The sequence below is a fragment of the Anguilla rostrata genome, chromosome 10, assembly GCF_018555375.3.
Source record: "Anguilla rostrata isolate EN2019 chromosome 10, ASM1855537v3, whole genome shotgun sequence".
Taxonomy (NCBI): Eukaryota; Metazoa; Chordata; class Actinopteri; order Anguilliformes; family Anguillidae; genus Anguilla; species Anguilla rostrata.
In genome coordinates, this window is record NC_057942.1 from 38,553,713 (window position 1) to 38,567,927 (window position 14,215).

General features: G+C 46.4%; 1 protein-coding gene across 4 annotated transcripts; it reads left to right on the forward strand.

The window, feature by feature from the left end:
• Positions 1-5,239: 5,239 nt before the first annotated feature.
• Positions 5,240-13,102, forward strand: znf131 (zinc finger protein 131). 4 transcript variants are annotated; one of them, XM_064296951.1, is made up of 7 exons: positions 5,240-5,397; positions 6,774-6,912; positions 8,072-8,173; positions 8,433-8,577; positions 9,037-9,743; positions 10,928-11,058; positions 11,571-13,102. In XM_064296951.1, the coding sequence occupies exons 2-7, from the start codon at positions 6,789-6,791 to the stop codon at positions 12,174-12,176; spliced, it is 1,815 nt and encodes a 604-aa protein (XP_064153021.1). In that variant the 5' UTR covers positions 5,240-5,397; positions 6,774-6,788; the 3' UTR covers positions 12,177-13,102. The 4 variants fall into 4 exon arrangements, with proteins under 4 accessions (XP_064153021.1, XP_064153024.1, XP_064153023.1 ...); XM_064296954.1 differs by having other exon boundaries at positions 9,040-9,743; XM_064296953.1 differs by lacking the exon at positions 5,240-5,397 and adding an exon at positions 5,420-5,549.
• The last annotated feature ends 1,113 nt before the right edge of the window (positions 13,103-14,215 follow it).

A 14,215-nucleotide genomic window follows, 5' to 3' on the forward strand; every position in this document is an offset into this window, starting at 1 on the left:
TTCATTGGAACCGCAGGGTAACTCTTGGCAGGGTACATGCCTGGTGTATTTTATATGCGAGAACAGAGCTTTCCGAAACAGAGGTAAAGAAACTGAGCAGAATTTGGGAGTGGCGTGTCCAGCTAAAACAGCAGTTTTTCAGGGTCGTGATGCTCAGTGATGTTGTGTCAACTCCTGAAATCATTTTTTAAAAGCTCTCAAAAAAGTGTGCTGGAAACATGGCATCTAATCTGAAGAAAGACTGGCCCTGCTTGTGTAGACTGCGGGTGCCAGCCCTGTAGGATGGATCAAAATTGGCTCTGACATCACAGCCATGATGGGTGGGTCACTTTTTGCAGGGGGGGTGGGGGGGGAGGTTAGGGTGCCGTCTCATTTGCGAATGAGCTGTGAGCTTTGAAAGCCTGTCCAGTATTCTTCATTTCCCCTCCTCTGGCATTGCTGTAACATAGGTCTTTATTCTCACTAAGAACCACAAACCGTCAACCACAACCCATGTGTTTGGTTCATGCGGTTCATCTGACACATCTGACATAATCACCCCATCTTTATGACACCTTTCCAAGATACCTTACGCCTAACCTGCCATTCCGGATGATGTTATCAGTGCATTTCATACAGCTGCAGCCTTTGCAGTGCATGCTTATCCTAGAACCATTTGTAACAAATCACTGCGAGTGACAGTAAAATAGAGGGTTATCAGACACTGGGAGCAGACCTACGTTATGGTTATTCTTTGCTTGTCAGCAGCGTCTCTGTGCCAGGAGGCCTCACACAATAAAAGCACTTATCACATCCAATGCAGCTCTTTACGTGTCAGCATCGAAACAAAATGTCACCAGGTTTTCTGCATTTCGAGGACTGCTGGAGGGAGAGTGCTTTAAAATTTAAGATTTCTGTCCCAGCAGAAAACACTGCGATTCGTAGCATTCCAACAGTAAATAAAGAGGAATCGTCTAGAAAGTTCTTAGAAGCAAAACAGGAAATGTGGACCGATTGCGCAAGAGTTAGCTGCAGCAGCCAGTTCCTGTTTACATTAACTCCATTAATCCAGGAGGCCTGTGTTCCCTCTCCATTAAAATGTAAAATACACAGAGTACAGCAGTACGTGAGCGGTGCTGAGCTGTGCAGGTTATCCACGCTCAGGGATTATGTAAACTCCTCCACTTTGCTCTCACACACACACAACACGGATACCTCCCCTCCCGGTGAATGTTTAACCCAGAGAACTGTGCAAGTCTGCATGTTCACCCTGCAAACAAAAAAAACGTCAGTCAGATATTTATTTAGACGGCATTTCCAGTAATGGCCCGTTGCAAAATAAGTTAATCTTTACAACAACAGAAAAAAAAGACGCCAAACTAACGCAGGGCATTTTCAGGTGAACGCGGGGCTTTTTTTCGAGCTGTCGACTTTGAGACACGGTCAAGGCCGGGTAGATTACGGTCACGGTCAGCTGACCAAGAAAACCCAGATAAAAGGGCAAAAAAAACAGCGAGGCCTGTTTTGTTTAAAATCAGACTAATGCACAGCTTGAGACATTAGCGTTTGCCAGACTGGGCATGGCTTACTGTGGCCGAGGTCCCTAAGCCGTGGTCAACAGTTTGCACGCGTGCACAGCGCAGTCATGACCGCTCTATTCACCAGATGTGGGTAGAAAGGACAAGCACTGTGTAATGTCATTGTAACATCAAAAAACTATCATCATTTTTAAAAGTTAAATTTTTCCTCAAATATTAAGCTTCATCTTATTTAATTCACAATTATTGAATATCACCAAGAAATGTGCATTGTTCTACCCAAATGAAGCAACATGTATCACAGAACAAAAATAAGAGAACTGTGTTTTGTCAAAATATTGGGAACAAGGTCAAAGGGAGACCAAGGTTCTTTTGTTTTTGTTTTTTTTTAAACAGTAATTTTTTTCCCCTCATTTTTCTCCAATAGCAGCTGAACTTGCATGACCTTATTGCCTTGCCCAAGCTGTGAGGTAGTGGCATAAAATTTTAGCTCAGCTCATGTGCGGCAAAAATTCCCAGCTTAAGACACACTGGTGGACGCTGTGAGAGTACGGACAAATGAGAAAAACACAGCTTGTGCCAGATTAGCTGGCCTCAAGTGGATTTACATCTACCCCAGTGAAGAGGTTATCAGAGGCAGATCTGAGCCAAAATGGGGGGTGATGCTGACATTAGCTATAAGTGTTATGAAAAACAGGAAGGGGGCGGGGGTGGGGGGGCGGAAGAAAGGAAGGAAATGAAAAAGTAGGCTTTCGCTCATTTTGGCACAAAGACCTCACCGCGCAGCAGAATTTGAGGTCGGGTTGTCATGGCGGAGATGAAGCTGTGTTACTGTCGTCTCAAAGAGGAAAATGGATGCAGGACCCAGCTCTCTGCATCCGCAGGCAGCCACTCGGCCTTTGTCGATATTTGTTAAGCTTAGCAGATTGATTACGTTGAAGTAAACTAAGACAGTAAGAGGTCACAATCAAAGCCGTTATTAAGGAACAGCTGTCATCAGCTGCTGAAAAAATGAATATAGGAATATGAATATGAAAAATATGAACCAAGCGTGTGCTGCAGATGTAGATGAGCCCATTTTGATGAAAACGATCTAATTCCAAAGGAACACCTATTGAATTCACGAAAATGAATATTATTTTTAACTCATAGAAGTCTGAATGAGGGGAGCAAAGCACACTAAGGTCAGACTAAGGTGACCTTGAATATGCATGATGTCACGACTTCAGTCAAAAAGCAACAAAAGTAATTTGACTATTCTGGGGACTTTAATCATGAGAATGAGATAAAATGATAGTAACCATGGTGACAGATCAAGTAGTAAGGTTATACTCATAGACGAACAGTACAATCACCGGAAATCTTTCCTGCCATAATTCCCCCCCACCACCCCCCAGTGCTTTCAAAAATTCTGTTGTGAAACACCTATTGAAGAAACCAAATTTAGATCCTAGTGTCCTAAGCAATTATGGGCCTATAGCCAATCTACCCTTCACGAGCAAGATACTTGCAAAAGTAGTTTATAATCAACTTAACGCCTTTCTTAACAAAAACAGTATTCAAGAGAAGTTTTTTAAGCCAGGTTTTAGGTCCAATCACAGAACAGAGATTGCTCTAACTAAAATAGTTAATGATCTTGGCCTCCGTGTTGATGTTAACAAGGTTTCTTATTCTTTTACATCTGAGCTCAGCATCTGACAAGTTTGACCACAACAGTCTAACGAATTGTCTGGCAAAGGCCTTCATATTAGTCCTGGAGTTGGAGATCACGTCAGACATACTTTTTGGTGTTGCACAAGGCAGGTGCCTTGCTCCCCTTCTTTTTTCATTATACATGCCTCCCTTAGGTAATATCATCAGAGAACACAATGTTAATTTCCAGAGATATGCCGATGACACACAATTATATTTCAGTTGCGCTGAATGCCTTGGGCTACCAGACTACCTATCAGCTGCAATTAATCAATGGAGGAGCAATTTGTTTTTAAATGAAAAAAAAAGACAGAACTAATTTCAGTTGTGCCCCACAGCCAAATGGGATGTACCCTTTAATAGGTTTGGAAATGTTCCTTCCCAGATTAAATCAGAAGTAACAAGCCTAGGTGTGATTTTAGACTCTGATTTAAGTTTTAAACTTCACATAAACAAGGTGACCAAAACAGCATTCTTCCACCAAAGAAACACGGCCATTCCAAACTCAGGAGAATGCTGAGAAGTTAATTCACACTTTTATTTCAAGAAGATTTAACTACTGTAATGCCCTTTTTACTGGTCTTCCAAGTAAGTCAACTGAGAAATTACAACTCATTCAGAACTATGCTGCTAGACTTTTAAGAGAGAACATTTTACTCCTATTTTAGTTACACTGCACAGGCTCCCTGTATCTATTAGAATCGATTTCAAAGTCCTTTAATTTGAATATAAAGCTCTTAACGGTTTAGCACATTCTTACAACTGAGATTCTCTGTTGTTATGTCTGTTCACAAGACCCAAGGTCCTCTGCAGCAGCTTTTTTTATTGTACCCAGTTGCACCAAATAAAAATTTAAAAAAAATCAGGGACGATGCTTTTATCCACAACACTCCTAGATTATGGAAAAACCTGCCAAGAAATATCAGTGAGGCTATCTTACACAGCAATTAAAAACATACCTAATTTTGAAAACATAACCATAACCTTAATCTGGTTTATAACTAACAGCAGTTTTTTATTACTCTCTCCTCATTATATTATTTTATCACTTTTCTTTTCATTATTTTATTGTGTATTCTTTTACTTATTTTGTTTCATACTACATTTACATTATCTTATGTAGAGAGGTGTATTTTATTTTTTATTTTACTTATTTTATTTTAATTATCGGATATTGTGTTGATTTTAATAGCGAATGTAAAGGACTTTGAGCTATTTTATGTACGAAAAGTACTACATAAAGTTTATTATTGTTATTATTATTATTTACAATCCTATGTGGACATCCTCTCGGTTTATAGCTCTAGAAACGGATCACATTCATAACACGTTCAAGAATACAGATGACGGATCCCGTGTAAATCAAGTCATGTGTAAAGTGTAAACTATAAACATGTCAACAGTTCATTTACGGCCGTTGCATCAGCCAGCTCACACGTAGTAGCCTTGGTAAACAAAACAGACACAGCAACTCTAACATTAGCTTGCTACCTAGGAGCGCCATAAATGAACAAGGATAGCTAGGCTAGAAGACTACAGCTATTCAAACCCTCATAACCGTTTTCTCAGCCCTTCTCACTTGCTCGCATTATTTTACCTCCATGCCTGCAAGTCACCACGGACAAAGAAAATGGTACAGAATTTCAGACAAAGTTTTGTAACGGCTCCATTGTCTGTTCATCGGTTACCTATTTTCATACGTTTTTCACTAGTTAGTTAACTGTTAGCTACACAGCTAGCTGCTGCGCACAAGAGTGTGAAGCTAGCCGCAGAAAGTCAGTTCCGGGATTGCCCAAAGTGACGAGAGCGATAAATTTCACAATAAAAGTGGCACCAACGTTTAGCTATACGTAATTGTTTTGTAGTATTGAACCATATGCGCATATTACCCTAAAATTATAGCATTATTTGGTTTTTGAACATGTTTTCAAATCTTCGCTAATAAATGTCATCACTTGGTCAACGAAATTTGCTATTGAGCACGATGCAATTATGGTTTGTTCCGTTTCAGTTGCTCGGCAACGTTACCAATCAGCGTCGCTGCCACCGCATGGGGCTGCTGGGAAACCGAGGCCAAAACAGAAAGCGACCGCCCTTTTTTGAGAGACGGGGGAAGAACAGCAGAGGGAGAGCTGGGGGAGCGTCAGACTGAAAAACAACTGCAAAAAGCAGCGGAACCTTGCTTGAGGTGGGCTTATCGATGTGTTAAGCAAATTGTTTTTAGTCGAGACTCGTTTATTTAATAATATGTCGGATAAAAAAGTGGATTTTAATGCGCGGTTTGATGACGTAATGGCGATGGTCGAACAAGAAATGGCGATAGCGCGTACAGGCCTGTTGGTAAATTATCCACGTTGCGTTTCAGTAAACAACTCTACTTCCTTTCATAATCGGTCACAATGCCTTTATAGCAATATTTTTGTTGTTTTACCGGATGCACGTTACTAACAACTGTTTTACAAATTGTACAATTTTACGGTTGTGAAGGTTGGCGAAAGGCCTTCCGCTGCTAGTCCGCGCTAGCGCGCTGTTGCAGAGCGACTCCAGTGCGTTATTGGCTCATTTGATATACTTTATGCTGCTGTCTGGTGTGTGATTGGACGTTTTACAGTCACGTCTGTCAGTTGACAGCTGTTCACAGTGTTCAGTTGGATAATATCTGTGATTGGCGTGGTCTTTTCATTGCTCCTATTGGACCCCTTGAAATGCTTTGCATAGCGGGCAAATACATTTTGGTGCTGTATCTAAAACCTTTAAATCATGTTTCTACACGCTGATGCTATTTGAACGAGCATAAAACGATGTCTGGCTAAATATGGTATAATATATTTAACAGAAATGTGCTTTGTCGTCTAACGAGGGTGGAACTTCAAAATTTGTTGAATGGAATTGAAATAGCCTGGAAAAATATTTATTTCCCCTTGCATTAGGTTAGCAGTCATCAGTGCCTAGCTGCCTTTACCCTCGCAGGTTTATATGTTGGCTTGATTCTTCGCAGTTAGCTTATCCGTTAACTTGCTTCCTGTGATGCAGAATGTACCTGCATAGACAGTATGCAACGTTGTACGATGAGGTTAGCTGTGGTAAACAGTCTAGCAGTATACCAAACCCTGACAAATTTGTCTAGCTAAAGTTTACCTTTAAAGGCTAGATGGTTATTAGCTACAATAAACAAATACTTTAACTACTTGTCTATATGCATTTGCGTTTCTATTATATTTACAGCATCTTCTAAATAAATGCAGTGCAATATATTCGCTAACGTTGCCTAATTTCGAGACTTTATTGTACTCGAGTTTATATAGGCACGATCCGCTTTTTTAGGGTAAGCATGGCTCTTGGTGGTGTCCACGAGAATGGACTCCGTAAAATGTCATATTCCTTGGAATTTGACATGTTACATTATGTCGCATTAAACTAAAATGGCTAAGTTTAGCTGTATCATTGCTACATTTTAAGGCCTTGTTAGACAGGATACGGAGAAATTATCCATAGTGCATGATAGTGACCTGCTACTATCCAAATAATGGATGGTCATAATCACTATTTGCTTTTTTTTTCAAGGGGAGGGGCTGAATCATGTCCGATGAGGATGTCATTGATTGTGGGAGTGAGTTTCCGGCCCACTACAAGGTCATGCTGGACAAACTGAACGAGCAGAGACAACTGGACCAGTTTACGGACATCACGCTCATCGTGGACGGTGAGACCCGCGCTTTTCCTGTCACTTGACTGAATTTATTACCGTGGAGATGTACGTCACTCAGCTATTTATAGTGACTGTGCCGCTATGTGTACGTTTGTGCGCATGTGTGGTTTAAATGTACTGTTGCAGTGTGGGTCGTGGCAACTTGGATGAGAGTTTGGGTCCTGGAGGCTGGAAACACGTTCTGATTTTTTTCAGCGTGTTTTTTTTTAAATGTTCAGTGAACTAAGGTTATTATGCTCTCCAGTTTGTTGTTGCCTCGATGTTTGAAAAGTCCATGTCATACTGTTATCCTGAGACTGCACATAGAGCTACATTCTTTCAGTTGGCGCATGTGCAGACTTTCTTCCCGGGGTAGTTTTGAATCATTGTAAGCTGTTGATGCATTTCATGTTTTTATTATTTTCTTATGCGGTGTATCTGTCCTCACCTTCTCCTTCGTGCATTCTTCCTAAATCGTGGGAAATAGGCAGACATCACAATCCATGGTGTTGAATGAGTGTGACTAGCGCTAAACCAGTATCTCCAGTGGTTCCACCGCTGGTCACATGTTTGAGCTACATAACCGTAAGGGAGCTAATAAAGAACAAAGAAATTAGGTCTTGTTCAACACAATGCAACAGTGTTTGCGTTTAATAAGTACCACATTATGTATTGCTCTTCGTGAAGTGTAAATACAGTGTCAATTTGCAGTACCTTAAACGGACCACCAGATGGGTGTGTTGTAGTAGAACTGAGGAGGAAACTCCAGGATGGGTATCTCCATAACTTTATGACACATCGCAACAGAGATCTGCACATATGTGAAGACACAATTTAAATGCCCACATAAACATGTATGTTTAGTTGCAGATGGAGTGGCTATGCTTTGAACTTAACCTTTTCTGATTTTACAATGGCTTTTTTTTACTGACGTTATAACTAGTATTTATTTATTTAGCAGACAAGGTGTAGTGCAAAAGTGTTTATCCTGAGAGCTGTGAGAAATTAACAGCATGGGCACAGAATAGGATGTAGCTGTATAAAACGGCAAACGTGAGCCATTCAGTGTGTGTACAATTACAAGAGCATTGCCGCTGTGATGGTACTCTTTTGGCCTGTAGCTGTCCTCAGTGCTATGTTGTAACTGTGCAGTTGTGTGCGTTCTGGTCTACAGGTCACCAGTTCAGGGCCCATAAAGCCGTCCTTGCAGCCTGCAGTCAGTTCTTTCACAAGTTCTTCCAGGATTTCAAGATGGAGCCCCTAGTGGAGATTGAAGGTATCACACCTGATTTTTAAACTGAGTTCACCCACACTTTTCATCTGCAAAGCTACATTTATTGATATGGAGGCTGAAGTAAGAATGTGTTGGCTCTATATTAATAAATATAAATAAATAAAATTATAAAATGAATATAAATATTAGAGCTAATGAGAGAGCCTGAAACCTTGATGTAGTCTCATGTCTGTTTAGTTTAATGGACATTAGGCCCTTGGGGTGAGCGTTCTCTCTCTCTTACCGATGCGTGTCTCGGCAGGGGTGAGTAACTTGGCGTTTCGGCACCTGATGGAGTTCACCTACACGGCCAGGCTGGCGGTGAACGGGCAGGAGGAGGTTAGCGACGTGTGGAAGGCCGCTGAGTACCTGCAGATGCAGGAGGCCATCAAGGCCCTCAACAACAGGTACGCTGACGGTAGCATGTCGCTAATACTATCTGCGTTACAACGCTCTTGAAGGCTTCAGCAGCAGGTATGCTAATGGTACCTGTGCTACAAGGCTATTGAAGCCCTCAGTAACAGGTACGCTAATGCTATCTGCGCTACAGGGCTGTTGAAGCCCTCAGTAACAGGTACGCTAATAGCTGTGCTTAAGGCTATTGAAGACCTCAACAACAGTTACGCTAGTGGTACCCATGCTACAAGGCTATTGAAGCCTTCAACATCAGGTACGCTAATACTACCCATGCTACAAGGCCCGTGCCAGATAAGGGCTGCCCTACCATAAAACTCTGAAGAAGGGCGTTTTGTGCCTGAAACGTTTGGGCAAATGAAAGGTATATAAAAGTATTTTACGGTAGCGTGGCCCTTGTCTCACTTTTGCGTGATAGAAGTAGAAAATGACGTGCGTGACTTTTATTCCAGCAGCAAGTCCCCGGTGTACAGCGGGCCGGCCAAGGGCAAGGCCAAGAAGCGGAAGATCGCCGAGACGTCCAACGTGATCACGGAGACCCTGCCCTCGGCCGACACGGAGCCCGTGGAGATCGAGGTGGAGATCGACGAGGGCCCCATGGAGGTGGAGGAGAGCGGGCTGGAGGAGGTGGTGGAGGCCGCCCGCAACGCCCACGTGGGCGGGGACTCCTCGGACGACTCAGCCCTGGCCCTGCTGGCCGACATCACCAGCAAGTACCAGCAGGGGGAGCCGGCGCTGCGGGCGGCGAAGAGGGGGGCGCCCGAGGTGGTGGCGGGGGTCGGCGGCGGCGGCGGCACAGTGCTGCTGCCGGAGCCCAAGGCCCTGGAGAGCATCGAGGTGGTGGAGGTGCAGATCTCGCAGCTGGACAACATGTTCCGCTGCGACAAGTGCGAGCGCTCCTTCAAGCTCTTCTACCACCTGAAGCAGCACCTGCGCTCGCACGCGGCCGGCGCCGCCGACCGGCCCTACGTCTGCCGCCACTGCGACAAGGCGTACGCGCGCGAGGGCGCGCTCAAGCACCACCTGAGCAGCTACCACTACGACGCCGAGGAGCAGGCGCGCCGCCAGCGGCCGCAGAAGAGGCTGCACGTCTGCGAGTACTGCGACAAGCAGTTCGACCACTTCGGCCACTTCAAGGAGCACCTGCGCAAGCACACGGGTGAGAAGCGGTCTGGGGGTGGGGGGGCATGGATGTGTGTGTGTGTGCGTGTTTTGTGTGTGTGTGCGTGTGTGTTTGTGTGTGGGTGTGTGTCTGTGTGCTTGTGTATCCATGCGAGGGTGTGTGTATGCATGCACGTGTGTATATCCATCCGGTGGTGTGTGCGTGTGTGTATCCATGTGATGGTGTGTGTGTTGCGTGCGTGTGCGTGCGTGGTGTGGTGTGTGTGTTTTGTGGTGTGGTACCATAGGCTCAGTAGTGCTGATTCCGTGCGTGTGTGCGTGTGTGTGTGTGTCTCTGGCGGCTCCAGTACCGTGCTGATTGCGTGCGTGTGTGCGTGTGTGGTCTCTGGCGGCTGCAGTACCGTGCTGATTGCGTGCGTGTGTGCGTGTGTGCGTGTGTGGTCTCTGGCGGCTCCAGTACCGTGCTGATTGCGTGCGTGTGTGCGTGGTGTGTGTGCGTGCGCGTGCGCGCGTGTGTGCGTGTGTGGTCTCTGGCGGCTCCAGTGCTGATTGCGTGTTTGTGTGCGTGTGTGGTCTCTGGCGGCTCCAGTACCGTGCTGATTGCGTGCGTGTGTGCGTGTGTGTGTGTGTGTGCGCGTGCGCGTGTGTGTGCGTGTGTGGTCTCTGGCGGCTCCAGTGCTGATTGCGTGTTTGTGTGCGTGTGTGGTCTCTGGCGGCTCCAGTGCCGTGCTGATTGCGTGCGTGTGTGCGTGTGTGGTCTCTGGCGGCTCCAGTACCGTGCTGATTGCGTGTTTGTGTGCGCGTGTGGTCTCTGGCGGCTCCAGTACCGTGCTGATTGCGTGTGTGTGTGTGTGTGTGTGTGTTGTGTGTGTTCTCTCTGGCGGCTCCAGTGCTGATTGCGTGCGTGTGTGCGTGTGTGGTCTCTGGCGGCTCCAGTACCGTGCTGATTGCGTGTGTGTGTGCGTGTGTGGTCTCTGGCGGCTCCAGTACCGTGCTGATTGCGTGTTTGTGTGCGCGTGTGGTCTCTGGCGGCTCCAGTACCGTGCTGATTGCGTGTGTGTGTGTGTGTGTGTGTGTGTGTGTGTGTGTCTCTGGCGGCTCCAGTGCTGATTGCGTGCGTGTGTGCGTGTGTGGTCTCTGGCGGCTCCAGTGCTGATTGCGTGCGTGTGTGCGTGTGTGGTCTCTGGCGGCTCCAGTGCTGACTGCGTGTCTGTGCCGCAGGCGAGAAGCCGTTCGAGTGCCCGGACTGCCACGAGCGCTTCGCCAGGAACAGCACGCTCAAGTGCCACATGGCCGCCTGCCAGAACGGCTGCGGGGCCAAGAAGGGCCGCAAGAAGCTCTACGAGTGTCAGGTACGGCAACACCTGCGTACACCTGCGCACACCTGCGCACACCTGCGCACACCTGCGTACACCTGCGCACACCTGCGCCGCCTGCCAGAACGCTGCGCATGGCCAAGAACGGGGCGAACACCTCGCACAGGTCACTCGACTACACCTGCGCACACCTGCGCACACCTGCGTACACCTGCGTACACCTGTGTGAGGGGAACACCTGTGTACACCTGCGCACACCTGCGTACACCTGCATACACCTGTGTGAGGGGAGGGAACACCTGCATATGCCTGCACATCTCCTTTATACAACTTTGTCTGAAGACACACTGCCTTTAGCTGTTATGATGTAATTTTGTTGCAGTTCTGTCACGATTTAATTCTGGACCAGGAATGTCTCGTTCTGAGCCTGCTCAACAAAAGAATGCGGAGCTTTTCATTGTTTTTGAACCATAATACTAAATATTAATCAATTATCTCTCCTTCCCTCTGTCTCTCTCTCTCTCTCTCCCCCCCCCCCCCCTCCCCAGGTGTGCAGCAGCGTGTTTAACAGCTGGGACCAGTTTAAGGACCACCTGGTGATCCACACGGGGGAGAAGCCCAACCACTGCACGCTGTGCGACGTCTGGTTCACGCAGCCGCGCGACCTGCGCGCGCACCTGAGGGACCTGCACGGCGTCCAGGACAAGGCCCTGCTGGCCGCCGAGCCCGCCGCCGACCACGCCCCCGGCCCCGCCCCCGACGAGGAGGAGGAGGAGGAGGAGGAGGAGGTGGTGGAGGAGGAGCTGCTCCAGGACGGCATCCGGGTGGAGCACGTCACCGTGGAGCCCGTCCCGCTGGAGGGGGAGGCGGTGGACGTGGTCGGGGTGGTGGAGGGGGAGACGGCGGTGGTGGTACAGGTGGGAGGGGAGGTGGAGGTGGGGCGCCCTGAGGGTAAGGAGGAGGAGGAGGCGGAGGGGCTGGACTTCTCCCAGGGGGCGGGGACTGAAGGAGTGGCGCGACTGGAGATCAGGGTGGAGCAGGTGACGGGCGGGGACGCTGTCGCCGAGGTGCCGGACTCCGAGGTTCACCTGGAGCAGGAGCAGGTGGAGGTCCAGGTGGAGGAGGGCGTGGTGCAGGAGGGGGTGGAGGTATGAGGGTTCCTCCCCTCCTGTCCCGGGACACTGTCGTGCAGACAAGAGGTTTTCCGCAACGCACATTTCAGAATTTTTATTTATGGAGAAGAAAAATAAAACTGCGTGTCCATCTCCCTGTTGCTCCGCCCCCCCCACGCAGTTGCAGATTTTAAACAGCTTTACTGACCAAATACACCCATCAACGCTCCCCTGTTTATCTTTTTAAAGGCTAACAGTACTTTTCAGCAAAAGATTGCGGTGCATGGGCTGATTTTGCTGCCAACGTTTTGTGAAGGGGGGGGGGGGGGAGGCTTGTTACTGTGCCGGATTTTCTGGACGGGACGGGATCTCCAGTCTTCATTTCGCTGGGAGCTCGAACCTTTGTCCTCAGAAGCCCCTCAGCAAGGCTTGGGTGTGAAATCACTGCAGCTCGGAGTCTGGATACCATACGCAGAAGTGCAAAGCCGCTAATACCCTCAGCTTTTGAAATAAAAAAACCATGTTTCTGTTTTGTTTTTTTTTTCTTTCATTTTTGTAGAAATCTTTAGTTTTAAAAAAAGTGTAGAAGCATTGTTTATTGTATAGTTTTATTTAATTTTTTTTTTTTTGTTTCGGTACGCTTTTTCTGAACCTGCTAGCTTGCCATCCTGTTGGATGTCCGATTGAGAGACTTGCAAATAAAATTCAAATGCAAAAGAACGCGAACGGACACACACCCCCTTCCCGATTCACCGACGCTCTCTGTTGGTCGCCGCCTGACATTGTCCGTTCCATTGTCACAACAAATACTTCGCAATCATCAGAGCAGAAACAAGAGCACTTCCTAATATTTAAATACTTCCTTCCCTTGTTGTTTTTATTTTCCACAGAGGTCGTGGTGCATCATTGAATTGTTACATGAATTCTTCAGTTTTGTACAGAACAATAAAAATTTCGAAATCAGTATAGATTTTTGCCAACTGTGGTCCAGTAATTATTATTTTTTGCCTGGTAAAGCTTTTAGAAGAGAAGGCTACCAAGGCTGACGTGTGTGCGTGTGCGCGCAGGCGTGTGTTGATTGCGCATTGCTTGTATTTGTTTTAGTATAACGACGCATTTCCTTCAGAAACTTTTTGAGTTTTACGTTATTTGCCTGACGGACATGGCACTAAGGACAGTACACACCGTTTTGATGCGCAGTACAATTATTTAAAGTCTTTAATTCGGCATTTATGGGATTGGTGACTTTTTTGTAACTGGTGGGTCACAGAAAGTTTGTACACTGATTGAATGGGTCGTGGTCTGGGGAGATTGAGACTCACTAATTTAGATTATCCCCTTAGTTCAACGCCCTTTCTTTTTGCTTTATTTAAAAGTCCGCTTCACACTTTTCTCTTAAGAGGATCAGATTTCCCCATCTGCTCTCTGGTACCCGCGATTACATCGAACTCAATCCAGAATGTATTACCTGGCTATAGACAAGCAAAGCGACTCGTCTCGGTATTGGAACATTTTTAGTACGCGTTTACTGCGTATTTGTGCCAAGTCGCTGACGAGCCCAACCCTTATTCGGTGCTGTCAGGACCATATCGTCCCATGGCATTCTGAAAAGCCGTTAGCTGCTAGTAACATTTAAATGCTAACGGATATGCGAGGGCATTGTTTTTTTTGTTTCGTTTTTTTCCCCTGCATTTGGTGTGCAGTTCAATTAAATCTGCTGCCTATTTCCGTCAGCAAGATGGAAAAATCTTTCCGACTTAAAATAATTGAACCCTAATCCGCTTCAAGAGTCTGCCCTTTCCAAGAATAACTTCAAGTGCCCACTTAGACACTGCCCTATCCTTAGCTGTTGTGGATCGGGCAGCCGAGGGTTGCCCGTAGCTTGGACTCCGAAAGTACATGTTTGAACGGGAATTAAATTATGGTTGTGATTCCTGGCGAGGATAAACAAATATTGCTTAGCATGGAAATATACTGTATAAAGGTGACGAAACCTTTTTATCGTCCTCTGATTAATGAGAGTAACTCTAGGGAAAATGTCTTGACTGGCACTTCTTCTTCGTGTTGACAACTATTCAACC

Excerpts from the sequence above, each read along its gene's own strand:
- znf131 (XM_064296951.1), top strand. The coding sequence starts at position 6,789 with ATGTCCGATGAGGATGTCATTGATTGTGGGAGTGAGTTTCCGGCCCAC. Across the intron at positions 6,913-8,071 it reads CATCACGCTCATCGTGGACG|GTCACCAGTTCAGGGCCCAT; the intron begins GTGAGACCCGCG and ends TCTGGTCTACAG. Across the intron at positions 8,174-8,432 it reads GCCCCTAGTGGAGATTGAAG|GGGTGAGTAACTTGGCGTTT; the intron begins GTATCACACCTG and ends GTGTCTCGGCAG.